Source organism: Cucumis sativus, chromosome 6 (assembly GCF_000004075.3).
Source record: "Cucumis sativus cultivar 9930 chromosome 6, Cucumber_9930_V3, whole genome shotgun sequence".
In the NCBI taxonomy this organism is placed as follows: Eukaryota; Viridiplantae; Streptophyta; class Magnoliopsida; order Cucurbitales; family Cucurbitaceae; genus Cucumis; species Cucumis sativus.
This window is the reverse complement of record NC_026660.2, coordinates 15,561,300-15,583,444: the sequence shown is the minus strand read 5'-3', so window position 1 is coordinate 15,583,444 and position 22,145 is coordinate 15,561,300. Positions and strand designations below refer to the sequence as shown.

General features: G+C 36.1%; 2 protein-coding genes across 6 annotated transcripts; one reads left to right on the top strand and one right to left on the bottom strand.

Moving 5' to 3' along the window:
• Positions 1-2,253: 2,253 nt before the first annotated feature.
• LOC101210633 (pumilio homolog 24) lies at positions 2,254-8,843 on the bottom strand. Of its 2 annotated transcripts, none has more exons than XM_004150037.3 (18): positions 8,660-8,843; positions 7,814-8,125; positions 7,598-7,651; positions 7,129-7,190; positions 6,944-7,025; positions 6,732-6,855; positions 6,522-6,605; positions 6,017-6,131; positions 5,789-5,939; positions 5,558-5,671; positions 5,372-5,443; positions 4,737-4,787; positions 4,600-4,650; positions 4,375-4,482; positions 4,105-4,278; positions 3,314-3,388; positions 2,972-3,225; positions 2,254-2,632 (listed from the first exon to the last, which is right to left on the bottom strand). In XM_004150037.3, exons 2-18 carry the CDS (start codon positions 8,081-8,083, stop codon positions 2,497-2,499), a joined length of 1,977 nt encoding a protein of 658 aa, XP_004150085.1. In that variant the 5' UTR covers positions 8,084-8,125; positions 8,660-8,843; the 3' UTR covers positions 2,254-2,496. The 2 variants fall into 2 exon arrangements, with proteins under 2 accessions (XP_004150085.1, XP_031743892.1); XM_031888032.1 differs by having other exon boundaries at positions 6,017-6,098.
• Positions 8,844-10,013: 1,170 nt separating this feature from the next.
• LOC101213788 (WD repeat-containing protein 43) lies at positions 10,014-22,025 on the top strand. Of its 4 annotated transcripts, none has more exons than XR_004217310.1 (13): positions 10,014-10,263; positions 10,890-10,983; positions 11,475-11,618; positions 11,741-11,856; positions 12,036-12,190; positions 12,772-12,860; positions 12,956-13,499; positions 13,630-13,782; positions 14,208-14,365; positions 14,494-14,573; positions 14,659-14,770; positions 19,730-21,594; positions 21,688-22,025. XR_004217310.1 is itself a non-coding variant. In XM_011658976.2 (13 exons), the coding sequence occupies exons 2-13, from the start codon at positions 10,894-10,896 to the stop codon at positions 21,859-21,861; spliced, it is 1,890 nt and encodes a 629-aa protein (XP_011657278.1). In that variant the 5' UTR covers positions 10,022-10,263; positions 10,890-10,893; the 3' UTR covers positions 21,862-22,025. The 4 variants fall into 4 exon arrangements, 2 of the variants coding, with proteins under 2 accessions (XP_011657278.1, XP_011657279.1); XR_004217309.1 differs by having other exon boundaries at positions 19,723-21,594; XM_011658976.2 differs by having other exon boundaries at positions 10,022-10,263; positions 21,520-21,594.
• Positions 22,026-22,145: the final 120 nt, after the last annotated feature.

The following is a 22,145-nucleotide window of genomic DNA, read 5'->3' as shown; positions in this document are numbered from 1 at the left end:
TGCCATATAGATTTTATATATATTTAAAATATAGAATAAAATGATTGTTTTTTCTGGTCACGATGTGTTACAAATTTGACATTGTAAATAAAGGTTAAGAAAATATATTTTGTGATGTGTATTTAATGAATTAAAACATACCTTTGTTTGATATAAAATTTAAAAAAATATCTTTAAAGAAATGTCCATATAGTTCCTTTTTTTAAGTATATATTAGAAGGAGAAAATTTGGTGAGAAAACCACTTTAAAGTTAATTAAAAAACGATAATAAATTTTGGACATTTATTGCTTTTTATCTTGGGCATTAGCTTTCCTTTTTGGGCCAAATGTACAAATTATTTAATTTATAGTCAAATTTTAATGAGATCGTACATATGGCAAAAATATATATATATTTCTAATCGAGTTTAGAGTTAAAAACTATAATAAGTAAGATAATTTGTATGATATATTATCTTATCTTGTATATTGAGAATATGTACCGCATTTTCATTTTATTTGTAACCACAACAAATAATAATAAACCATATTATACACTATGTATATTTTCTATTTTCTGTTTAAAGCAAGAAGTATATATATAAAATAAAGATTGTTTTATTAAGAATAATAAAAAAAGAATACATACTATTTAATGTCATGGGGAAAAAATCTCTAGATAGCAAAAAAATTCATTGAGTGTAAATATTTGTCAGAAATAAAATCTTCTAAAACGTAGAAAAATATTGCATTAAATAAATATCAACTGAAATTAATATGTAAAAAACAAAAGTAGATTTCGAAAACAATGGTAACTAAAAAAATTGAATTATTCTGAAATAATGGTGGAAAGGGAAATAAAAATGTACCATTGGAAGACCTGTTTGTATATTGCTTTACTTTTATTCTTTCATTGCTAAATGGGTTTGTCCATCAACTTGGCATTCAAGTCACATAATCATAGTTTACATAGAAATACTATGTCCTTGTCTACAAGCAACAAATTCTTATCTTAGGATAGTCAATTGATTACTAGCATACACTTTCGACTATAAGTTTGTATCCTTCACTTTATATGTTTGACACGAAACGAAATGAAAAACTTTTTCTAGTACCAATATTTCATATAACTTTCATTTTGTTGCAAATAATTTTGTTAAATTTCTAATTAGATTTTTATAAATGCAACTAAATCACAGATTTAAAGGTGTTTGTGGAATTGTCAATGGAAACATAAGAAGAGTTATCGAAGATTAGAGGAATGCGGAACAAAAATGAAATCATAAATAGTATAAATGAATTATATATACTAATGAATTTCGTATTATAATTTTTGCTCAAAATATTTGATCCAAATAATGCTCTCATTATTAAATATTATTAAAGAAAACAAAGGATAATCATAAAACTTTAGCCATAGGCGCATGGATACCTACCGAGGAACAGCAGAGGGGACAAGTTTGAAAACTATAATTTGTATGTTAAAAGGTCACATTCATAAGTTCCAAAAACAAGTTTTAGATTTACTCAAAAAAAGAAAAAAGAAGGTTAGAATCTTGAATGCTTTTGATTTATTTTATTTTGGTTTAAATAAAGTACATATTAAATTTGGGCATTAATTTTTAATAGGGTAGAAGGTTCTTATCCGAGGTTTACGAGCAGTTTCGTTTTTGTTGTGATAACATTATCTAAAAATTGCCCATTAGAATACTGACTTGAACCATTGGTTTGCCGGTTGTTGGCCCTTCGTTTTTAGCATTAATTATTTGAGATTCTGTGACCATATCTTTTGTTATTTTATACATTCAACATTATTTTAGCCCGATGACTGTATCACAACTTACTAATTGATGAGATCAATTTCACAATACATATATGTATGTATTTAGAAAGTTGAGTTTATACTTATGTTAACAAATAATTCAGCTAGTTTTGTGTTCAGTTTTATAACCTACTTAAAATAGGTGTTGATGTGCACATAGGCCAATTGGATAAGCTATATTAAAAGAGTTATATGCTCTTGATCACAAAAAATAAAAAAAATTATAACCTCATTCCATTTTTTTTTAACTAAAAAACCAAAGATAGTTAAGTTATGATAAATTATACATTTTTCTCCTATTTGCTATATTCGTCAGTTTGGTAGTTGGTTTTATTGATTTGTCAATTCAGTTTCCACAAAAACCAATTTCAGCATTGGGTTGAATTCTCCTCAAATGGATGTGGATTCGATTGTGGCGAGAACTCTCTTGTTGAGGGGAGAGAGCACAGTATTCAAAGAATTGAAAATAAATCTAATACTTCAAAGCAAAAAACAACTATTAAACTGGCTGAGAGTTTGAAATATCTAATCGGTTTATAAAGAACGGGGTCTACTTGCAGGGTACAATTCCACCACAGAAGTTAGACCCAACTCCAGAAGTAACAATTCAATAGATATGCTGTAGTTTAACAGTACCTCTGGGATGTGGATGTTTATGAGGATTTGATTTGCTTTCATCAGACAAAATTGGGATCTAGCTTTTGTTGGCAGACATCTTCGAGTCTGGGATTTTGAGTACACCTTCGGCTATCAGCGACTGCAATTCTACTCCCGCAATCTCACGAACACTAGAGTCTGAGGATTCCAGGAAAGCTTGAACTATCTTACAGCTATAATTTCACAAGAAAATGTGTCAACGTAGATGATAAAATTAATCACAAGACATTGGTCTAGGAGTAAAAACCAAAACCGTAAAGTGGTAGAGGTGGAATATTTGTTGGTTTTCAAGAAACAGTTTCTGCTTTGGTTTTGGAAATATTACAGGTCTATTTGAAATGATTTTTTAGTTTATAAGCTTAAAAAAGTGTTTTAAAGGCACTAACAAGGTCATTTCAAACATACCCAACATCTAGAAGGGTTCAGTAACACTTTTGATATGGTCGACATTGGACGTATTGAGCTAACTTCAAGATCCAAAATACCAAAATATGGAAAAATTTATAACCAACCTGTGACCTTGGGCCCACATTTTGGATTTGCCTTCAAGTGCTTTGTTCCACAAAGTGAGGGCAAAAGCAGGGCAGTCCAAGACTAGCTTTCTTATTGTCCTACTAGAGTGGAAATTTTCAAAGACGTGCTCATCTCCTGAGGCTGCGTCTTCAGATTTAGGCTCTGCTGCAAGTGAAGCAATAGCTTCATACAAAGCACTCAGCTTTTCACCCAATTTCGATTGCAGAATGCCATCAGCACCCCCAGTTGCAACCTGAATGCAGGCAGATGAAGTAAATCCAAACAACTAACTAGACAAATGGATACTAGACATTGAATTGTCTAGCTTTAGTATAATATACCTCGTACAGTACTTCACGGCCAAAATTTGACCTTAATATTTCCCCAGCATCGTTGATGCATACGTCCACAAGCTTCTGTAAAATGTAAAACTTTCCAAGTCAACGTGGGCAGGTTACTGAATGTGATAATACAAACTATTTATGCAGCATGATTAAAGGAATGGAAGAAAGTGTAAAATTGCCAGTTCACGGTTCCTGGAAACTATCAATATAATCTTCTGCTCTTCAAGGATAAATTGATTATTGGCTTCTTAAAGCTTTGTCGATAAATTGATAATTGGTTCCTGGAAACTATCAATATAATCTTCGGCTCTTCAAGGATAAATTGATTATTGGCTTCTTAAAGCTTTGTCGATAAATTGATAATTGATTCCTGGAAACTATCAATATAATTTTCTGCTCTTCAAGGATAAATTGATTATTGGCTTCTTAAAGCTTTGTCGATAAATTGATAATTGGTTCCTGGAAACTATCAATATAATCTTCTGCTCTTCAAAGATAAATTGATTATTGGCTTCTTAAAGCTTTGTCGATAAATTGATAATTGGTTCCTGGAAACTATCAATATATTCTTCTGCTCTTCAAGGATAAATTGATTATTGGCTTCTTAAAGCTTTATTGACATATCGATGGTGGTTCAACGACAAAGCAAAAGGATGTATTTTATGTACAGGTTTCTCTACGAGAGTGCTTTCTCTTTCCCTGCTGTTAGGGTGTTCCTCTTATCATTTCATTTTTAATACATCTTGTCATTTATAAAAAAATAATGACACAATGTGGAAACTACGAACCTCAGCGAGCCCACTATCCACCAACAACTCATGCCTTCTGATAAGTGGATCTTTTTTACCACCCTCCACAACTTCAGAGCCCTCAGCAGAAACCTTGCTTCCATCAGCTTCACTTTCTTTTTCACCCGTTTCGTTCTCCACCTTCTCTTCAGCCTTTTCATCTCCCGACTCACCCTGAGAAGAAGGTACAGTTTAGTTATAATATTGGCAGTTTGCACCAAAAGTAAGAACTAGTTGTGCAAAAGGAAATGATTGACGGCCATTAAATACCTTGTTGCAAAGAGAAGGTATTGATGAATTTAAAGAAGCAAGATCGTCAGGACTGAAGTAGCGTGAACAGTTTGGATGCAACAGTTGCAGTAATACACGCCTTCCATTCTGAAATTGAAATTGAGCAACAGAAAAAAAAAATCAAAGAAATGGCTAGCAGGGAAGAACGGGACTCGAGAAATGGTCACCTCGATATGGAAAGTGAAGGAAGAGAAGAATAAAAACCTTGTCTAAAATGAGCTCCTTCAAATCTTTTTCGAGCTCACTGATGATAATCTGAAATACATGAAATTTAACTTACAACATGCATCAAAATACAATAAACAGCACAATAATTTGGAAAATATTGATTAAGAACTAACCTTCCTAATGAGCTTTGTATCATCAACAACTGAGATGATGCACACAAGCACCTAAAAGAGCAGAAGAGGAACCGCATGAGAGCACTTGTTTTATTGGTTAAAGAAGGCGTAATGGTACAAATGTCGTCCCCAACTTTGTACATGTGATTGGTGGCCATACCCTCACATAGGTGGATCCACAGCCAAAAAAAGAAGAAAGAAAGAAAGAAAAACATGGAACAACTCAATGGTCTAAAGTAGCACAATTCTAAGTAATTTGACCTTACTTTATGCTAATGGTTTCTATTATAATCCATAAACTTGAGGATAATAATTAATACCTATACACTTGGTACTCATATGACACAGGATCAAGAACGCAAGTGGGATTCTAAATAAATAAATAAGGAAGAAATCAAGGAAACCTAATCAACCAAGTTGGTCTATCGTGTTAAAATTGCATTTGCTGATCTTTTCTTTAGTTGATTCAGTTCAAATTTGTTGACCACTGTGAAGTCAGCATAGTTTTGTATTTGTCTTAAACTGATGATTTTTTTATATCAGCTGGTATAGAGAGAATATTATGTTTTATACAAACTATAAATTTATATAACAGGGTTTAGTAAGCACGGCACGGTTTAAAGAGTAATGCTTACCATACTTGCATGTTGCTCGTGCGCTATCTTCTTCATATGGCCTTTCATTCCCTTGATGCTTTTCTTTCTTTCCTGAGGTAATGAATCCAAGACGACAACAAACTCGTTCGGTGTTAGATATGTTATACAAATTAGGTAGTTTGTTCGTTTTGATTTCAAGATACAAGAATTAGATGAAAGGCAAACCTTTGCACTGCCATGTTTTATGCAAAGTATACCGATCCTCGATCCATCTTTAGTGTGAATCATTCTAACGAGAAGTGAACTGGACAACTGTTGGATTACATCTGCGGCAGATGTCTTCCAACAAATTCATTTAGGGAACAAAGAGAGAGATTTAGAAAGAAAATATAACTCCTAAAGAAATTTCTGATTAGTTCTTAGTAATAATATTGAACAATGAAAATCTCAGAACACCTTATCAGCTACAGTAAAGTACTCCACCAGCACCCTATGTATGATAGAGTGGTCAACTATCCCTTTTTCCAAAATTGGTTGGATAACCGATGTCATGTGTCGTGAGACTGAAGCTTTCTGAATGTCCAATTTTGAAATTATATCTACTAACCTGCACGATAACATAATTTCATTGGAGAGCCTGCCAGAGAAAATTACAAAATAACCAAATTTGCCAAGTAATTGAACCTGCTTTCTTTCACTGAGACCAGATCCTTAAATAACTGAAGTTCCAATGAATAAAGTTCCTGTAGAAGAGTTTGCTTCTGCGCTGCATTTGCAAAATGGTATGCATGTTCAACAACTGCAAATAAAATAAAATACAACATTAACAATGATGTAGGTAATATTCAAATGCATGTCCTAGTTGTATCACTTATAGAAAAATGTTCACTTACAAAAGCAACACAGACCATAAAGACCAAAAACTAATTAGATGAACAAGTACAAATTAAAAGTTCAGTAAATAACTGCATCTGCTAATTCATAAAGATAAAAGAAAAGGAAAGGAAAGAGAAAAAATAAAACAAAACAAAATCAGAGCATGGAAACATTAACCCAAGAGAATGATGGGATGAGAGCGAGATTTTAACATTCAAAAAATAAAATAGAGTTGTTTATGTGATAAGTCATGCAGTAAATCTTAAAGGTTGAAGTAATTGGATGAGCAGCACCAGAGAAACTCAAAAAGTACCTAAAGATCCAACCATGTGACGAAGAAGAGAAGCTACGTGGCCACGCAAAGATGAGATAAACACTGCCAGCTGCTTTTTCGAGGCTAAAAACACAGTATAAAGAAAATTATTGATCCTATATGTATATAATAGTCTCACATCACAAAGTACCTTGCTTAGAAGAAATCAAGGAGAAAGAGATGGAGGTGATAAGATAAAAGCATACATACCACTGTCTAACATTTTTTTCACTAGATGAACTGCATAAGTGTTGCACGCAAGAGTAAGAAAATGAGGCTTAAGTTCCTCAAACACTGCATCTCTCTCAGTATCTGTGCAGTGTTTAACACACGTCTACAGCAGTAGACCAAAAATAAGTCAAAGTGAACAAAAAAAATATATAAATTTGTGAAGAATAAGAGAGATTGATTGGAAAATTCACCTGAAGCACACGAGATGATACGTGGGAACCTGCTATTTCAGGGATCTTTCCCTTCATGTTTTCTAATGCTTTACTTATCAATCTGAAATTCAATCATGAAACTAGTTAAGTAAGAAACTAGGAACACAAAAATCGATGATATGAGAGAAGGTAGGACAAAGTAACTCAGTTACGGTTATTCATACTTGGATCTATCTTCTTTAGTGATATCACGTTTCCTCATTTCCTCCCATAGACGTGCAAGCTCCTGTACACAATCAATGGTTAAAAGCATGGAGGATTAAGAAAAACTTAGCCTACCCATCATTGGCTCCTCAAAATCTGTAGTTAAGTTTATGACTTTGCAATAATTATTTAATGAAAAATGACTAAGCAACTGAATTATGCATTTAAGTGAGAGAGAGGAAGAGGAAGAAGAAGAAGAAGAAGAAGGAAGGAAGGAATGAATATAGCTTAGTTTCAACCACTTACATGCCTGTCTGAAAACACCATTCACATAAATGTTCAGTGGTGATAGGGAGGGAAATATAGCTTAACCAGATTTTAGCAGTGAAATGGCATATTTTAAGCAGCTACTCAAGTTTACCCTCAGCACCAACTAAAGGCTTCATGAATCAATGGAGAAATATGACTAATCAAAGTTGCGAAATTTACATGTTCCAGATCATAATGTCGTTTCCTTTTCTTCTTCCTAGCCTCTGCAAGTTCCTAATGAAATCAAAAAAGAATACTTGAGCAATTTCCTTCAAGGAAAGAATTGTTAGAATGCAATAGCAATTAGTTAAGGTCAACAAATGTTTGAAACAAATGCAACAAATCAGCCAATATCATTTAATAGAGTGAAAGTGAAACTATGAAACAGGAACAAACCTTAGCTTGGACTCGACGATCTCGATTTGTGGCTGGCACCGAATTATCCTTTCGAGCTTCTGCTTTTTCAACATTTGATTTGAAATGCTGATTTTCTTTCTGTTTGGGCGGTTTGAAGGGTTTACCAACAGTCCCCCGGCTCAGGGATTTTGAAGACTTATTGTCAACAAACTTCGGTTTCTTCGAAATGGAGCCATGAGAGGAGCCCTTGTTGCCCGAAATTTGCTTTCTCTTTTTGAGTTTACTGTTCTGTTGGCTCTTCGGTGCCATTAGAAGACTTGACGTCTGATTTTAAGGCTGAAGCTGTTTATTCTGATACAAAGGAATTTGATTAGGAGATGAACAAAAGGGTTTGGCTGTGAATGCGAGTTGAATTACTCCAGATTTACATTAGAAATTCCAATCTTTATAATATTGATTCCGTAAAGTTCAATTATCGTAATCAATACTTTATTTTCCTAATGCCTAACTATTACGAACATAGATTAAAAGAGAACTGGATACCAAGATAGATTAATTCAACTGATTCTCGGATAAACAGAGAAAGGAAATGCCGGAAGCTTCATGGTTGCAGAAACAATACAATTCTCAGCAGAGAGCAAAGAGAAAAACATATAATCAAAGCTTCGATTGACAGAAATATGCAACCAATCAAGAGAAACTGGGTAATAAAAGGCGGTTCGAAAAGTCCCAAATTCACGCAAGTTAAGAAATCAAAATAAAAAATAAAAAAATCAAAGGAGCTCCTCTGTTCTTTCACTAAACAAGTTGCGAGAAGAAACACAAATATGGAGATTGAGAGAGTACAAGTAACTGAATCGAATAAAGCGTAAAATAAGTACATACACGCTATGAGGAAGGCTGCGGCGGCACTAGCGGTGGAAGCACTAAACCGGTGAGAGTGGAAACGGCGGCGGCGACGCTGAGCTTGCTGTAAGGAAGGAGGAGGAGAAGGGGTGAAGAAAGAGGAAGAAGAAGGGGGAGCACGTGATAGGTAAGAGGAAGGTGCAAGGGTTTATGACGATAAAAGGGTTTAGGTTTCTCTTTCTTATTTACACGTGTTTATTGACTTTAAATTAGAAGAATGATACAATTGTCTTTAAAATGTATTGTTTTTTTTTTTCAAATCCTAAGTGGAAATCTAACATTTATGCTCTAAATACGAGTGCTAACGTGGATGTTCACTTAAGTTTACAAAATCAGTAATAGACATTTAATTCAAATTATATAGTTCTAAACTTTTGTAACATTTTCGTAAATAAATTGCAAAATACTACTTTTTCGTATTTTTTTTCTTTAAATAATTATATCTTGAGTGAAACTACATTATTGGTCGCAGTATATAGTAAACTTATTGAAATGAATGCTTTGATTTTGTTTTTGGGTGAGATTGGAGTATATGGCTATTGATAAGTGGATTGTTTGACGATTTTGCTCACTTTTAAATATTGTATAAATATAATCCTCAAAACATTTTAGAATTTCTCATATTTTTTGTTGAGAAAGCTCCAGATTTTTTCTTTTTTGCTTAATTAAGTTTAAAATTTGTGAGAGGATATGAAAAGAAAAAAAGTGGTGGTTTATTTTTCGACCCATATGACGTTTTTCTACTTTCTATTTTTAGATTTAAAAACGGGTGTTTTAGGTAACTAATTTATTTACACTTTTGTGAAATATAAAAAAAAATTTAATAGAATCCATATCATTACATTTTATAAATTGCAAATATAAAAATACACTTATGTCACCTTGTTTTATAAATTAAAAAAGTAGCAAATTTAATAGTAGATAGCCATCTAATTAATTTTTGATACTTGTTTATAGTTTTCATATTTGTAGTATGCAAAAATGAGATGTTATGGATTTTTTTTTGCCATCTAATAAAGTTTTTTTAAAACAAATTCATTAAAATACAAAATTCATTAGACTTAATTTTAAATATTTTGTCAAATATTATACTATTTCACAATTTAAAAAAAAAATAAGTTTTTTTTGAATGAGTTACCAAACATATATGGTTTTTATTTTTAATAAAAAAATGGTGAGGTTAAAGAATGTGTGTTATATTTGAGATGGGAGAGAAATTTTAACCTAAGCTTCCAAGTAGATGCTAAATTGCTAATATAAGATTTACTTAGAAAGAAAATGCTAAAATAAAAACCAAATGGAGAACTTAAATTTATTTAGAGAACAAATTAAAGAAAACAATACAATTATGTAAACAACAAAGTTTAGGGGAACAAGAAAGAAAGGAAGAGGCGTAAACCTAAACATCTAAAACCCTTTACATTTTCCTATCACCCTCACGTGCTTCAGCTTCTTCTTCTCCACGCCGGCGTCTCTTCCCTTTCAGCAGTTCAGCGTCGCCGCCGCCACTCCGCCGCTCGTGCTGCCACACCATATCTCCTGGTGGGTTGCATTGAGTTTCTACTCTCTTGTTGTTGGCCCTGGTACTCTCCCAATCTCTGTCCACGTCTTGTCTCTCACTCGAAAAACTCAAATCAGGAACTGTCCAATGAAATAAAGGAGTTGTTTTTAATTTTATTATCATTGTTATTATTATGTATACCAATATTAGAATAGCAAGCAAAACAAGCTTGGTTGCTGCAAAGAGGGATTTCCCGTGCTGCCTTTTGATTTGTTGCTTTGATCATTTGCACGTCTATTTGGTCTCTACTGAAAATTGCCTTGCTTATCGGCCAAAGCACTATCCACCGTGAATTTCCTGCATAGCCGAAGTCATGTTATCCAATTATCGTTTAATCTCTAACTTCTTAGAGTTGTTTTGATTGACTGAAAAACCTCAACCATCGTTGAGAAAGAGACAACGAGTCTTTTTTGGAACTGGGATTCTCTTTCATGTTGATCAATCACCAATGATATTTTGAATTTGCTCGAAATAAGAGCCGTCTATAAGCTTTAAGGAGGTATAGGAAATGATCAGGGTAAAATATGGACATTATGTTACTAGTCGAGTATGGATATAGATATTGATTTATATGATATATGGTAATTCTATTTTATTAAAGGTGATTTTTTTAAATTCTTATTATTATGATTGATTTTTACATCTCAGAATCATGGGGTTTTCAAATATCAGAGATCTATTGACATCTTTTAGTCCAGATTTGCACTTCTTTGCTATCAGCTCTGGAGATGGTCGGATTAAGGTATCTCTTTCTTAACTGCATGCCAAATGCGAATGCTGAAACCATGGTGTGGAGCTGTTGTATGTTGTATATGGAATCATCATTGCCTGTTTATTTTGCAAAAAACTTATTGGTTTAAGATTTTAATAGTTTATGACATCCAATCCCACATACAAAGAAGAGTGTTAACTGTTAATAATATGTATAAAATATCAAATATGTTCCAATTTATCGGCTTAAGCTTTTGGGTTGAATGATACATTAGTTAAAAGTGAGCATGAAGGTTCAGGTGGGTTATCCGGTGAAATTCAAAGTGTGTATAAGTTGACCCAGACACTCACATATATAAAAAAAAGTTAAGATTGAGTTTGAAAGTTAGTAAAACATATCAAAACATGGGACATTTATGTTAATCTATGGACAGTGAAACACAGCCTACTGAATTTCGTTACCATTCGGTTCAGTTTATTCTAAAACATGATTGCTTTTCTTTTTTATCATCTTTATTTTAGATTTGGGACACGTTGAAGGGGCAGATACAGACTGAGTTCGCAGACTTCTTTACATCTGATTCAACAAGCATACTCACGAAACCAGAAAAAGGGCATCTATCAGTTGATTATAAATGCATGAAGTGGTTGTCATTGGAGAAAAAGGTTTTTCATTTATGGATTAGATAAATGAATTTCTTATTACGAGTACTTGAATATCTAGCTTTTTATTTTTATTTCTCTAGCAGTATGTCATTATTCAACGTGTACTTTTCTTTTCGATGCAGAGAAAAAGAAAGCGCCAATGTTTGCTATTGTTGTTAGGAACTGGTAGTGGTGATGTTCTGGCCCTTGATGTAGCAGCTGGTGAATTGAAGTGGAAAATAAGTGATTGTCATCCTGGGTAAGATCGAAGTCTCTTTTGCAATACAACCTGTTTAGTGCCTTCATTCTTCTCTTAGAAGGTGGAAGGTGGAAGATGCATGTTTCTTTCTTGACAATGAAGCTGAATGAGCCACTACAGCCTCCTAGTCCGGGGGTATTAGAGTTGCCTCACATTTAGTTGTCGCTCTTTTGTGCCAGGGGTGTTGCATCGATTTCGTTTCCTACACATGGTTCATGCATTTATACTGCTGGTGCTGATGGAATGCTATGCGAAATCAATTCTTTGACGGGAAACCTGTTGAGGAAGTTCAAGGCTTCTACAAAGGCAATATCCTGTATTTCAGTTTCACCAGGTATTCAAATACTTACATTATTATTTTCTTCGTTAAATCAGAATTTACAAAGAATGACTCACATAACTCCAATGATCTAGAAATTTGGAATTGGTTTTTTGAGGAATTTGGTCTTACTTGGCTAGACATAGGGGTTGCGACTTGCAAAGAGATGATAGATAAGTTCCCATTAGGTTTTATTTTACACTACTGTGCACAGTTGTCCTCCCCCCATTTGTAACCTCTTTTTTGTATGCCCTTCTATTCTTTCATTCATCAAATAAAAATTTGGTTGTTCATAAAAAAAGGAAAGAAAAAGCAAAAAAGAACATACAAAAGAACTCCTATAACCTAGAAATAGAAATAAGCCTCAAGGAAAAGGAATTAGTTTGTGGGTGTTCTACTAAGCATCTCTAGGAATCTATGTTTTAGTTTGTGCCACACCCAAAGCATCAAGACTGCTATTTCCACTAAAACATGGTGGGTTATGAAAATAATACGAGGAGATACACCAGTTATGAAAAGGAAAGAGGAAAAATATTTTAATTATCAGATAATATTTGACTGATTACCTGTCTGGTTTGGTTTTTGGCTGGTAACAGATGGGAAGATAATTGCAACTGCAGCTTCCCAAGTGAAGATCTTCAACTGCTCCAATCACAAAAAGATACAGAAGTTTTCTGGGCATCCCGTGAGTATATGTTCTCTATCTTTTTGTGGTCTTTCACTTTTGTGTATGAATATCAATAATGCTTGTTGAATAATAGTTTCTCTCCTGACAAATAGGGAGCCGTTCGATGCATGGTTTTTACCGAAGATGGAAGGTACATCCTTTCATCTGCAGTTGGTGAAAGGTATATTGTTGTTTGGAGTGTAGATGGAGGGAAAGAACAATCAGCTAGTTGTGTTCTTGCAATGGAGCATCCTGCCATCTTTGTGGACAGCAGGTGTTCGAATGATGGAGGTGATGAAACTGCTCTGTACATTTTAGCCATATCAGAAATCGGTGCTTGTTATTTATGGTATGGACAGAATCTTGAGGAGTTACGAACTGCCAAGCCTACTAAAATATTGATGTCTGGTAATGATATTTTCTCAAAGAGTAAAAAACGGGCTATACCTGCAATTTATGCTGCAAAATTACAAGGAGTTCCCAAGTCTGGGTCAGGGCAGGTGTTCCTTGCTCATGGATTGCTAGTGAAGCCTTCATTTCAGAGCGTTTTGGTGCAATCCGGAACAGACATAAATTTAAACAGCTCCAACGAAGGAATTCTTCTACCAAGTCAGTCGATTGGAAAATCTAAGAAGGGTTTAGATGTACAGGGTGGAGGTGAGACCTTACTTGGACTTCAATGACTTCCTGTAGAGCTAGCAGATGTTATGACATCACATAACACTGATTCTTTTCTATTCGTGCAATGCTTTTTTGCTCATTAATCACTTCTTTTATTTTTGTTCAGTCGTTGCATTAGATCGAGCTAATGCTGAAGATGCTTTACGGCCAATTCCAAAGATTTTCGATTCTCAAGAGAAAAGTACCTTGTACCAAGATTTGCAAGTTGATCGCAGTGATGTGATGACTCAATTGGTTGACAGTGGGAGCCGATTAGAAGGTACAAATGTAAATTGGAGCTATTTTATATGAGGATTATACATACATATGTTTGTATGTATGTAAAATCAATTTCTAGATGAAATTTATAGGAGAACAAGACTCCAAAGAGATTAGTCAAAGGTGCCCCAGTAACACGTTGAGTTAGATCACAAATGAATTGAGGGAGCTACAAGAAAATGTAGTTTTACATTAAATCAGATATTACTAAAACCTTTACCTATTCCATTTGCAAAAGGATCTTACTTGAGTTTTCTGTGATATAATAATCAAGCATGGTCTAAATTCATATACATCTGGTAGAGACTTAAAATAGACTGTTGTTTTTAATAAATGTTTCTTTCTTGCCTATGGTCTATGATGGTGTATTATTGCTTACTATGAAACCATTGAATCTGATCTGGTTGTCAATTCTCTTTGCCACAGATGATGTTGGAGTGAAGGACTCTGCAGCAGTTTGCATGGAGGACCAACTTCGATCGTTAGGCATACTCCATAATACAGATGATCATATGTTGGAGTCCATTCTTAAGTTGGCGATATCCAAGGGCATTGATCTCGAAGCTAACATCTCACAGAAAAAGGTCCATGCCGACCTCAGTTTCTCTCTAATCATTATTTCATTACACAAAATGGCTGTTCTTTTGTTTTTTTGGTTTTTTTTTTCATTTAATGTCTCAGTTCTTAACCCACATTGCAATTTCTTGATTAGTTAAGAGAAGCAGTTTTATCATTAGCACCAGGCGATGCATACAAGTTACTCGGAAACTTGGTTAACATCTGGCAATCAAGGTAAAATAGGTTTACACATTGGAAATGCAACTTCAAAAATGATTATTTCTTCGGTTAACCAAGTGACACGTCTTGACTGCCTCAGGTTGCATTGCGGAAAGAATGTTCTACCATGGATATACAGTTTATTGTTGAATCACAGTCAACATATCTTGTCTCAAGAACAATCGGCCCAGATGCTCGATTCTTTATTTAAGGTAGTCTGTTTTCCTTTTTCATTACCATTTTCAATTTCCTTGTTTGGTTTTAGCAATTCGTCTCGGTGGCTTTAACTGTCGTCGTTACTTTCCTCCTCTCCTTGTCCTATTTTCATTCATTGTGAGATAGTGTTAAGATCTTTAGTATTGAACTCTCTCTCACTGTGATATTATGTCAATTAGGTGTTCTTTAGATAACTATCTTGAAAATGTTTCAGTTTTTGTTTTCAAAACTGTTTTAAATTTGTGATTAAATATGTGCTGACAGTAAGTGTTGGGTTAAAAAATAATATATTGGTCTTTTCACCTTTGAGTTCAATTCTTTTTTTTGATAAGAGACAAGTATATTCATATAACAAAACAGAACATCCTAAGGGCGAGGGACAAGAGGGCCCTCCCCGGAAGAAACTAGGGAACTAAGACATAATGGCCTTCCAATTGTTGAGAATCACAGAAAGGCTATAATTACAAAAGTGTTTGGTGTAATTCGTACTCCACCAAGAGGCTGTGTGTTGAACCACAGTCCAAAAAGAATCAAAAGAATTAAATCTATCTTCAAAATTCTGCTATTCCTTTCTTTCCAAATGCTCCACAAAAGGGAACGCGTCGCACATTTCCATAAGATGTTTCCTTTAGGGCTGTAACCTCTAATGTTAAGACCTTCAATCATCCAGCTATCAATCTTGCTAGGAAGGCAAAGCTCCAAATCAAAAATACCAAACAGAGTGTTCCAGGCTTTTCTTGTGAAGGGACAATGTAGAAATAAATGATCCAAGGTTTCCTCATCTTTAGCGCATAGGCAACACATCGAGGGGCTAAGCAATGTGTTCTGAATTTTTTTTTGTAGTTTCTCATGGGTGTTGAGGCTTCTGTAAGCAAGCGACCATAAGAAAAACTTCACCTTCTTCGGAATTTTATTCTTCCAAATCTGACGAATCAAGGGAACAACAATGTTGGGGGATCTCTTAGTTAAGTTAAGAAAAGTAGATTTTGTAGTGAAGTTGCCATTCATGTTAGGAGTCCATTTAAGACTATCATTCCTTTCAGTGGGGGCCCAAGAGTGAAGAATTTCTAAAGCTGAGGCCGCATTGGCAATCTCGTTGTCGAGCATATTTCTTCTAAGGCCCAAATTCCAAGAATGAGTAGCAGTACACCAGCATTCAGCCACATAAGCTTCCTTATTCAGCGCCAAAGAGAATAAGTTAGGGAATTTTTCTGCAAGTGTTTCCGCGACACACCATTTATCCTTCCAAAATTTGATTTTTGTTCCTTCTCCCAAAACAAAAGCAGAAAAATTAAAGAATATCTCCTTATGCTTTAAAATACCAGCCCATAATCTATGAGATTTTCCCCTGTTTGGATCTTTGGTAGACCACCCATTCTCATCTAAACCATAGATGGCCACAATTAATCGCCTCCATAAAGAGGTTTCTTCCTTACTAAACCTCCAAAACCATTTAGTGAGAAGAGCAATATTCTTTTGCCTAAAAGAGCCAATCCCAAGACCACCATAACAAGTTGGGGTGGAAGTGCATTCCCAGTTGACGAGATGAGCAATTGGATTCGTAGATCCACCTGTCCAAACAAACTTCCTGATCATCTGTTCCAATCTATTAATAACGCCAACTGGAGCTTGAGCAAGGGAGAAGAGATAACAAGGGAGGCTGTTGAGAACTGATTGCACCAGAGTTAGTCTACCCCCTTTGGAGAGGGATACATTCCTCCACCTATCAAATTTGTGTCTGAATCTCTCTTCAAGATTGTTCCACATCTCTTTTCTATTATGACCCCTTCCAATAGAGAAGCCCAAATATTTAAAGGGAAGATTATCAACCGAGCATCCCGTAGATTCACTAAAAGGAGCTAAGTCATCATTGCTAAGGTTAATACCGATCAGGGAGGTTTTAGCTTTGTTAAGGGAAAGACCGGCTCCCATAAGGAAGATATTAACCACCTTCCACCAGTTCTCCAGATTTCCATCCTCCCAGGAAGAAAAAAGAAGCGTGTCGTCTGCGTACTGAAGATGGGTTAAATCTTCTGACAGGTTCTCAAAATGAAAGCCTTTTAAACTCCTTTTCTCATTACAGTAGTGGATAAGGCAGCTTAGAGCATCTCCCACAATCGTAAAAAGAAAAGGAGCAAGAGGATCACCTTGACGAATGCCCCTTTTAGCAATAATTTTTCCTCTAGGCCTCCCATTGACAATGATGGAGAAATTAGTTGTCGACAAGCATCCCCAAATCCATTTCCTCCATCTCTTACCAAAGCCTTTAAGTTTCATGATCATATCAAGAAAAGACCAATCCACCTTATCATAAGCTTTCTCCAGGTCGAGCTTCAAAAGCACGCCTTTTCTGCCTCTTAAAGACCATTCGTCAACAGCCTCAGAAGCAGTTAAAATAGCATCAAGGATTTGCCTTCCCTCCACAAAAGCCATTTGAGAGTCATTAATTATCGATGGAAGAACTTTTTTAAGCCTTGAAGCAAGCACCTTGGAGATAATTTTATACAAGGAGGTAATCAAGCTAATTGGTCTGAAGTCACTGACACGGCCCGCCTCTTTCTTTTTGGGGATGAGGCAAATATAAGTCTCGTTACATCTTCTATTAATAACTCCGTTTTTAAAAAAATCTTGGAACACCCTTACGAGGTTGGACTTCAAAATGTTCCATGATTTTTTATAAAACTCTCCAGTCATGCCATCAGGACCAGGGGACTTGAGACAACCCAAGTCAAAGACAGCTTCTCTAATTTCTTTTTCGGTAAAGGGAGCCTCAAGTAAATTCGAATCCTGTAAGCTAAGGCCTCTCCAATTAAGACCGTCACAAATAAACGGCGAGGAGATCCTTGTGCCATATAACATTGAAAAGAAGCTGAGGATCTCATCCACAATCTCCTTCTCTGTGACAAGAGTCTTCCCATCAATACTAACCAAGGAAGAAATAATACTTTTACTTTTACGAGCCGAAACCCATATGTGGAAGAAGCTTGAGTTTTCCTCCCCCTCTCTAAGCCGGTGAAGCTTCGACTTCTGAATCCACAACTTTTGTTCTTTCACAATCAAATCAAGCAGAGCCCCTCTACAGTTTTCTCTTTCCTTCACATTTTCCTCGTTGAGGCAGCTTGACTCTTCAAGTGAGTCAAAAGAGTTAATCTTATCAATCAGCACCTGTTTTTGGGAGAAAATGTTACCAAAAGTCTCCTTATTCCAACTTTTTAGGATGGCTTTCAGACCTTTTAGCTTTTCCATGAAAGAGAATATAGGCCAGCCATCAGCCTCCAAACTGCCCCACCAGTTCTCAACATTTTTAAAGAAAAGATGATGATCCAGCCAAGCATTTTCAAATCTAAAAGGTGTGGGACCCCAGGAATGAGCCCCCATTTTTAAAAGTATCGGAAAGTGATTCGATGTGGTACGAGGAAGTCTTTCCACACTTACTTCTCTAAAGAACTCCATCCAAGGGTTGGATAGAAGGAATCTGTCGAGCTTTGAAGCAGCGGGCCTAACCCCTGATCGGGACCAAGAGAACCTTCCGTTTTGGAAGGGAATATCCACCAGATCCAACTCCTCAATCATGTTGTTAAATCGAAGCATACTTCTAGTCGGGCGAGTGCCAGAGCTCTTCTCGTTTAACCATCTGATTACATTGAAGTCACCCCCTACGCACCAGTTATCGTTGCACAAGCCATATAAGCTAGAAAGCTCCATCCAGAATTGGTCTCTACGTCTATAAGACGAGGGGCCGTAAACACCTGTTATCCATCCACAGAAACCAGCATTAAGTTTACAATGAATAGAAACAGAGAACTCCCCTTGAATTGAGTCATCTACCGTGAGTGAATCCTCTTTCCACAAAATAAGAATACCACCCGACGAACCATAAGCCTCTAAGGAAGCCCAGCCAACAAACCGACTACTCCAAACGGACTTCACCAACTGACGATCGACACTGCTTACTTTAGTTTCTTGTAGAATTACCACATCTGGGTTGAATTTCGTAAGCAACTCTTTCACAATCGCTCTTTTGGGGCGAGCATTAATACCCCTTACATTCCAAGAGATAATTAACATGGATCACCCTCACAGCCCGGCTTATTATTATCTTTTTCCGCTTGGGCTTCCCTTTCCCAACTACCTAGCAGTGCTTTGACTTCTCTAGTAAGCTTTTTGTTGTTGTTCGAGGAGGCCCCACCCTTCCTATGTTGTTTCCCTTTTCTGGTTACAGCCCGAATGCATAAATCATATTCAAGTAGAGCCGCTATCACCTCCTTACTCAATGGAAAAGGATTTTGTATAGAAGCTGCTGGTTCTAACTCGGTTACGCTTTCAATTTCAAATAACTCTTCATTGGATAAAGGAAGCTCACTGGTATCCTCAACAGCTATTATCTGGAGACCCTCTTCCCTACCTCTTTCCGTGGTGCTTACCTCGTGGAAGAGTCTTTGGACGTCGGAAGAAAAATCCGAGATGTGCTGCACGTCTTCGGCTTCAAGAGGAGCAAATTTGTTTTCAGAGATGAGGCTGCCCGGGCTAGAAATAGAAACGTCCAAAGTTGGATCTATTTCTCCATGAATGCGGTCTGATATGAACGTTGAAGTTGAAGAGCCTCCAGGTTGGTTTGTGGAGCAGATCACACTGTTTTTAAAGAAAGGTCGAATTTCTTCCTTTTCTGCAAACTTAATTTTGGTGGGCTTGGGTAATTTTAGTAAAAGGGGTTGGTTGGCACGGGTAGCTTGGGAATTTTCTCTAATAAAAAGCCCAGTTTGCTTTTTAATATTGGTGGGCTGTTGAGTAAGTACTTCATCCACTGCTATGCCTTTCCCTTTTAAATCAGGGAAGCCCACATCTGTAATGAGGCCCACTTCATTGGTCAAGCCCAATTTATTAGTCAAATCCATTAGGGTTTGCTTGGGCAGTAAATTTGAATTAGTTCCTCTAATATCTCCGTCAGTTTGCAGAGAAGGACAGATGTTCTCAGCTTCTTCTGTCGCCGTACTCACCATCTCAGAGTTCTGAAAAGCGAAAACTGCCAGCCTTGAGTTCGACTTCTCCACACGCCAAATATCAATCGGGTTCGGATCCGGGCCGCCCGGACCTTTGAAGAAATTCTCAGCTTGTTCTGGCAAGAAGGATCCATGGATTCCGGCGACTTTATCAATAAGAAGATTGGGATCTTGGAAGGAAGCCACCTGCACAAGATAAGAATCGGGTCCTTCTATCAGCTCAAAATCCGCCGGAATGAAGCCTCAGTAGTTCCCTCTAACTTTGATATTCACTTCCAAACAGTTAATGAGGCTCGAATTTTCTTCCGCAAACTCAATGAAGCCTCCAAACTTATCACCAACCCTCTTAAACACCTCCTCGTTCCACAGATGCAGGGGAAAATTTCTTAGTTTAATCCATCCTCCATAAGATGGAACAAGCGCCATTCTCCCATGTTTATTTGGATCCCACCATTCCATTTTCAAGGTTAAAGGGCCATAGGTAGCCCAGCCCTTGTTCATTGTGAGAAGTCTAGCTATCGTCTGATCAGGGCATTTGAGCAAAGCTTTATCAGCGTGGAACGGATTGATAATAAAGGTTTTTTGTGTTTGATTCTGAAGGACATCCAAAATCCTCTGCCAGTCGTCATGGAAATCGCGCTTAGTGACCACCAGTGTGTCCTCTCAGCAAATCTTTCTAACTCTTTTTTCTCCTTTGCTTCTGTCTTCCTCTTGACTAAGAATTACCCTTGGATACCCTCCATGGTTAGAAATTCGCAAAGGATGACGAAGCTGATAATGAGTTTCCAGTCTGTTTCCAAAAGAAGGCTTATGGGTTAATTTCTTCTCAGAGTGAAAGGCCCTAGAGTCGACTTCATCATTCAAAAAATCCATCAATAAGCGCCTAAAACTTTCCCAGCCTTTTAAATCAACACCAGCTGGGACCACTTTCAGCACCTTCGAAATCTCCAAAAAGCTTCCTCTCTTGTTTGTCGTTTTTTGAATCCAGGTGAAACCTCCATTACAGAATGTCTTTCTAAAAAAATTTTGGGGCTTCGGGGTCTGCAGAACTTCCTCCAAGGACGCCAGCCAGCCAAAAAGAGTTTCCTCTCCTAAAAGGGTATAAGACTTATTCAAATGAGCTTCGGTTAGGCGAATCACCCTTCCTCTACTATTCGAATCAAACTCACACGAGAAGGATTTATTTTCGATTTTTGTCGAAATCCGTTTTGATGTCCCCATAGTCTCAGTGAGGAGATGATCGGAGAGGGTGAAGTCAGTCGGGGATGAAGAGATAAGCGGAGGAAGTAGGTAGAGCAGTGAGGACGGGAGGTTGCAGGTAAAGGAATCGTCGGAGGCCATCAACACGAGAGACGGCAGGGGAGCACTCTCTCTCTCTCTCTCTCTCTCTCTATTTTCAGTCTTTGTTCAAATTTACTTCAATAAATCTTAAAAATAATCCCAAAGGTTAGTTTATTGTAGATTATTCCAAGAAAAAATTTCTAGTAACGTTCTCCTTAGATGTTGGACACATATTTATGTAGCCTCTTTTCTTGCATAAAAATCAGTATCAATTTAACTGATTTCCATTAAAAAAAAATTCAAAAGGACTATGTATGCGGATTAAATTTGGACATAATAGAAGGATATTCATATTACAAGACGAAATTGGTATCTCTTGACCTCAATCTGTAATAAGAGATCTCAATGTTTTTTTCAAGGAAAAAAAAGGGTATTTGAGAGTTTAGTTTTTTTTCCTCCATCAGATTACCAAATCCAAAGAGACTGCGGTTCAGCCTCTTCTTCAATTATCAGGTCGTTTGCAGTTGGTGTTGGCACAAGTGAGTAATTTCTCGTTCTTTCGGTAGTTTTTTTTTTTCATGAGGGTTCTTGAAAAGCTTATGTATGGTTGCATTACTTTGCATATTCAACAGATTGAAAGGACATCAACCAACAAAACCAAACAAACGATTCAAGACAGTCTTGAAATAGCTGGAAGTGAAAGCAGCGATGACGACGAAGATGAAGATGAAGACGATGAAGTTGATGATGTTCTTTATGGGGAAGAAGAAAATGAATCTGAATTAAGTAGTGATGATGAGAAATAGATTCCTTTTTTCATGTTGTAATTGTAATGATCAATTTTGGGAAATCAAATAGGCTTTTAATCATATACTTTGTAACAATTGATGATGAAATTTGGCAAAATGAGAAAATTTTGGCATGTGGAACTAATAACCTTCTCTTACAATCTTATGCCCTGATTTGATAATCAATTTTTTGTTTTTCTTTGTAAGAATTAAGTCTAAACATTATTTTCATGTATTGATGTTCTCAGCCTTATTTGCATTTTAAAAGTATTTTCAAAATCAAACTAAAATTTCAAAACTAA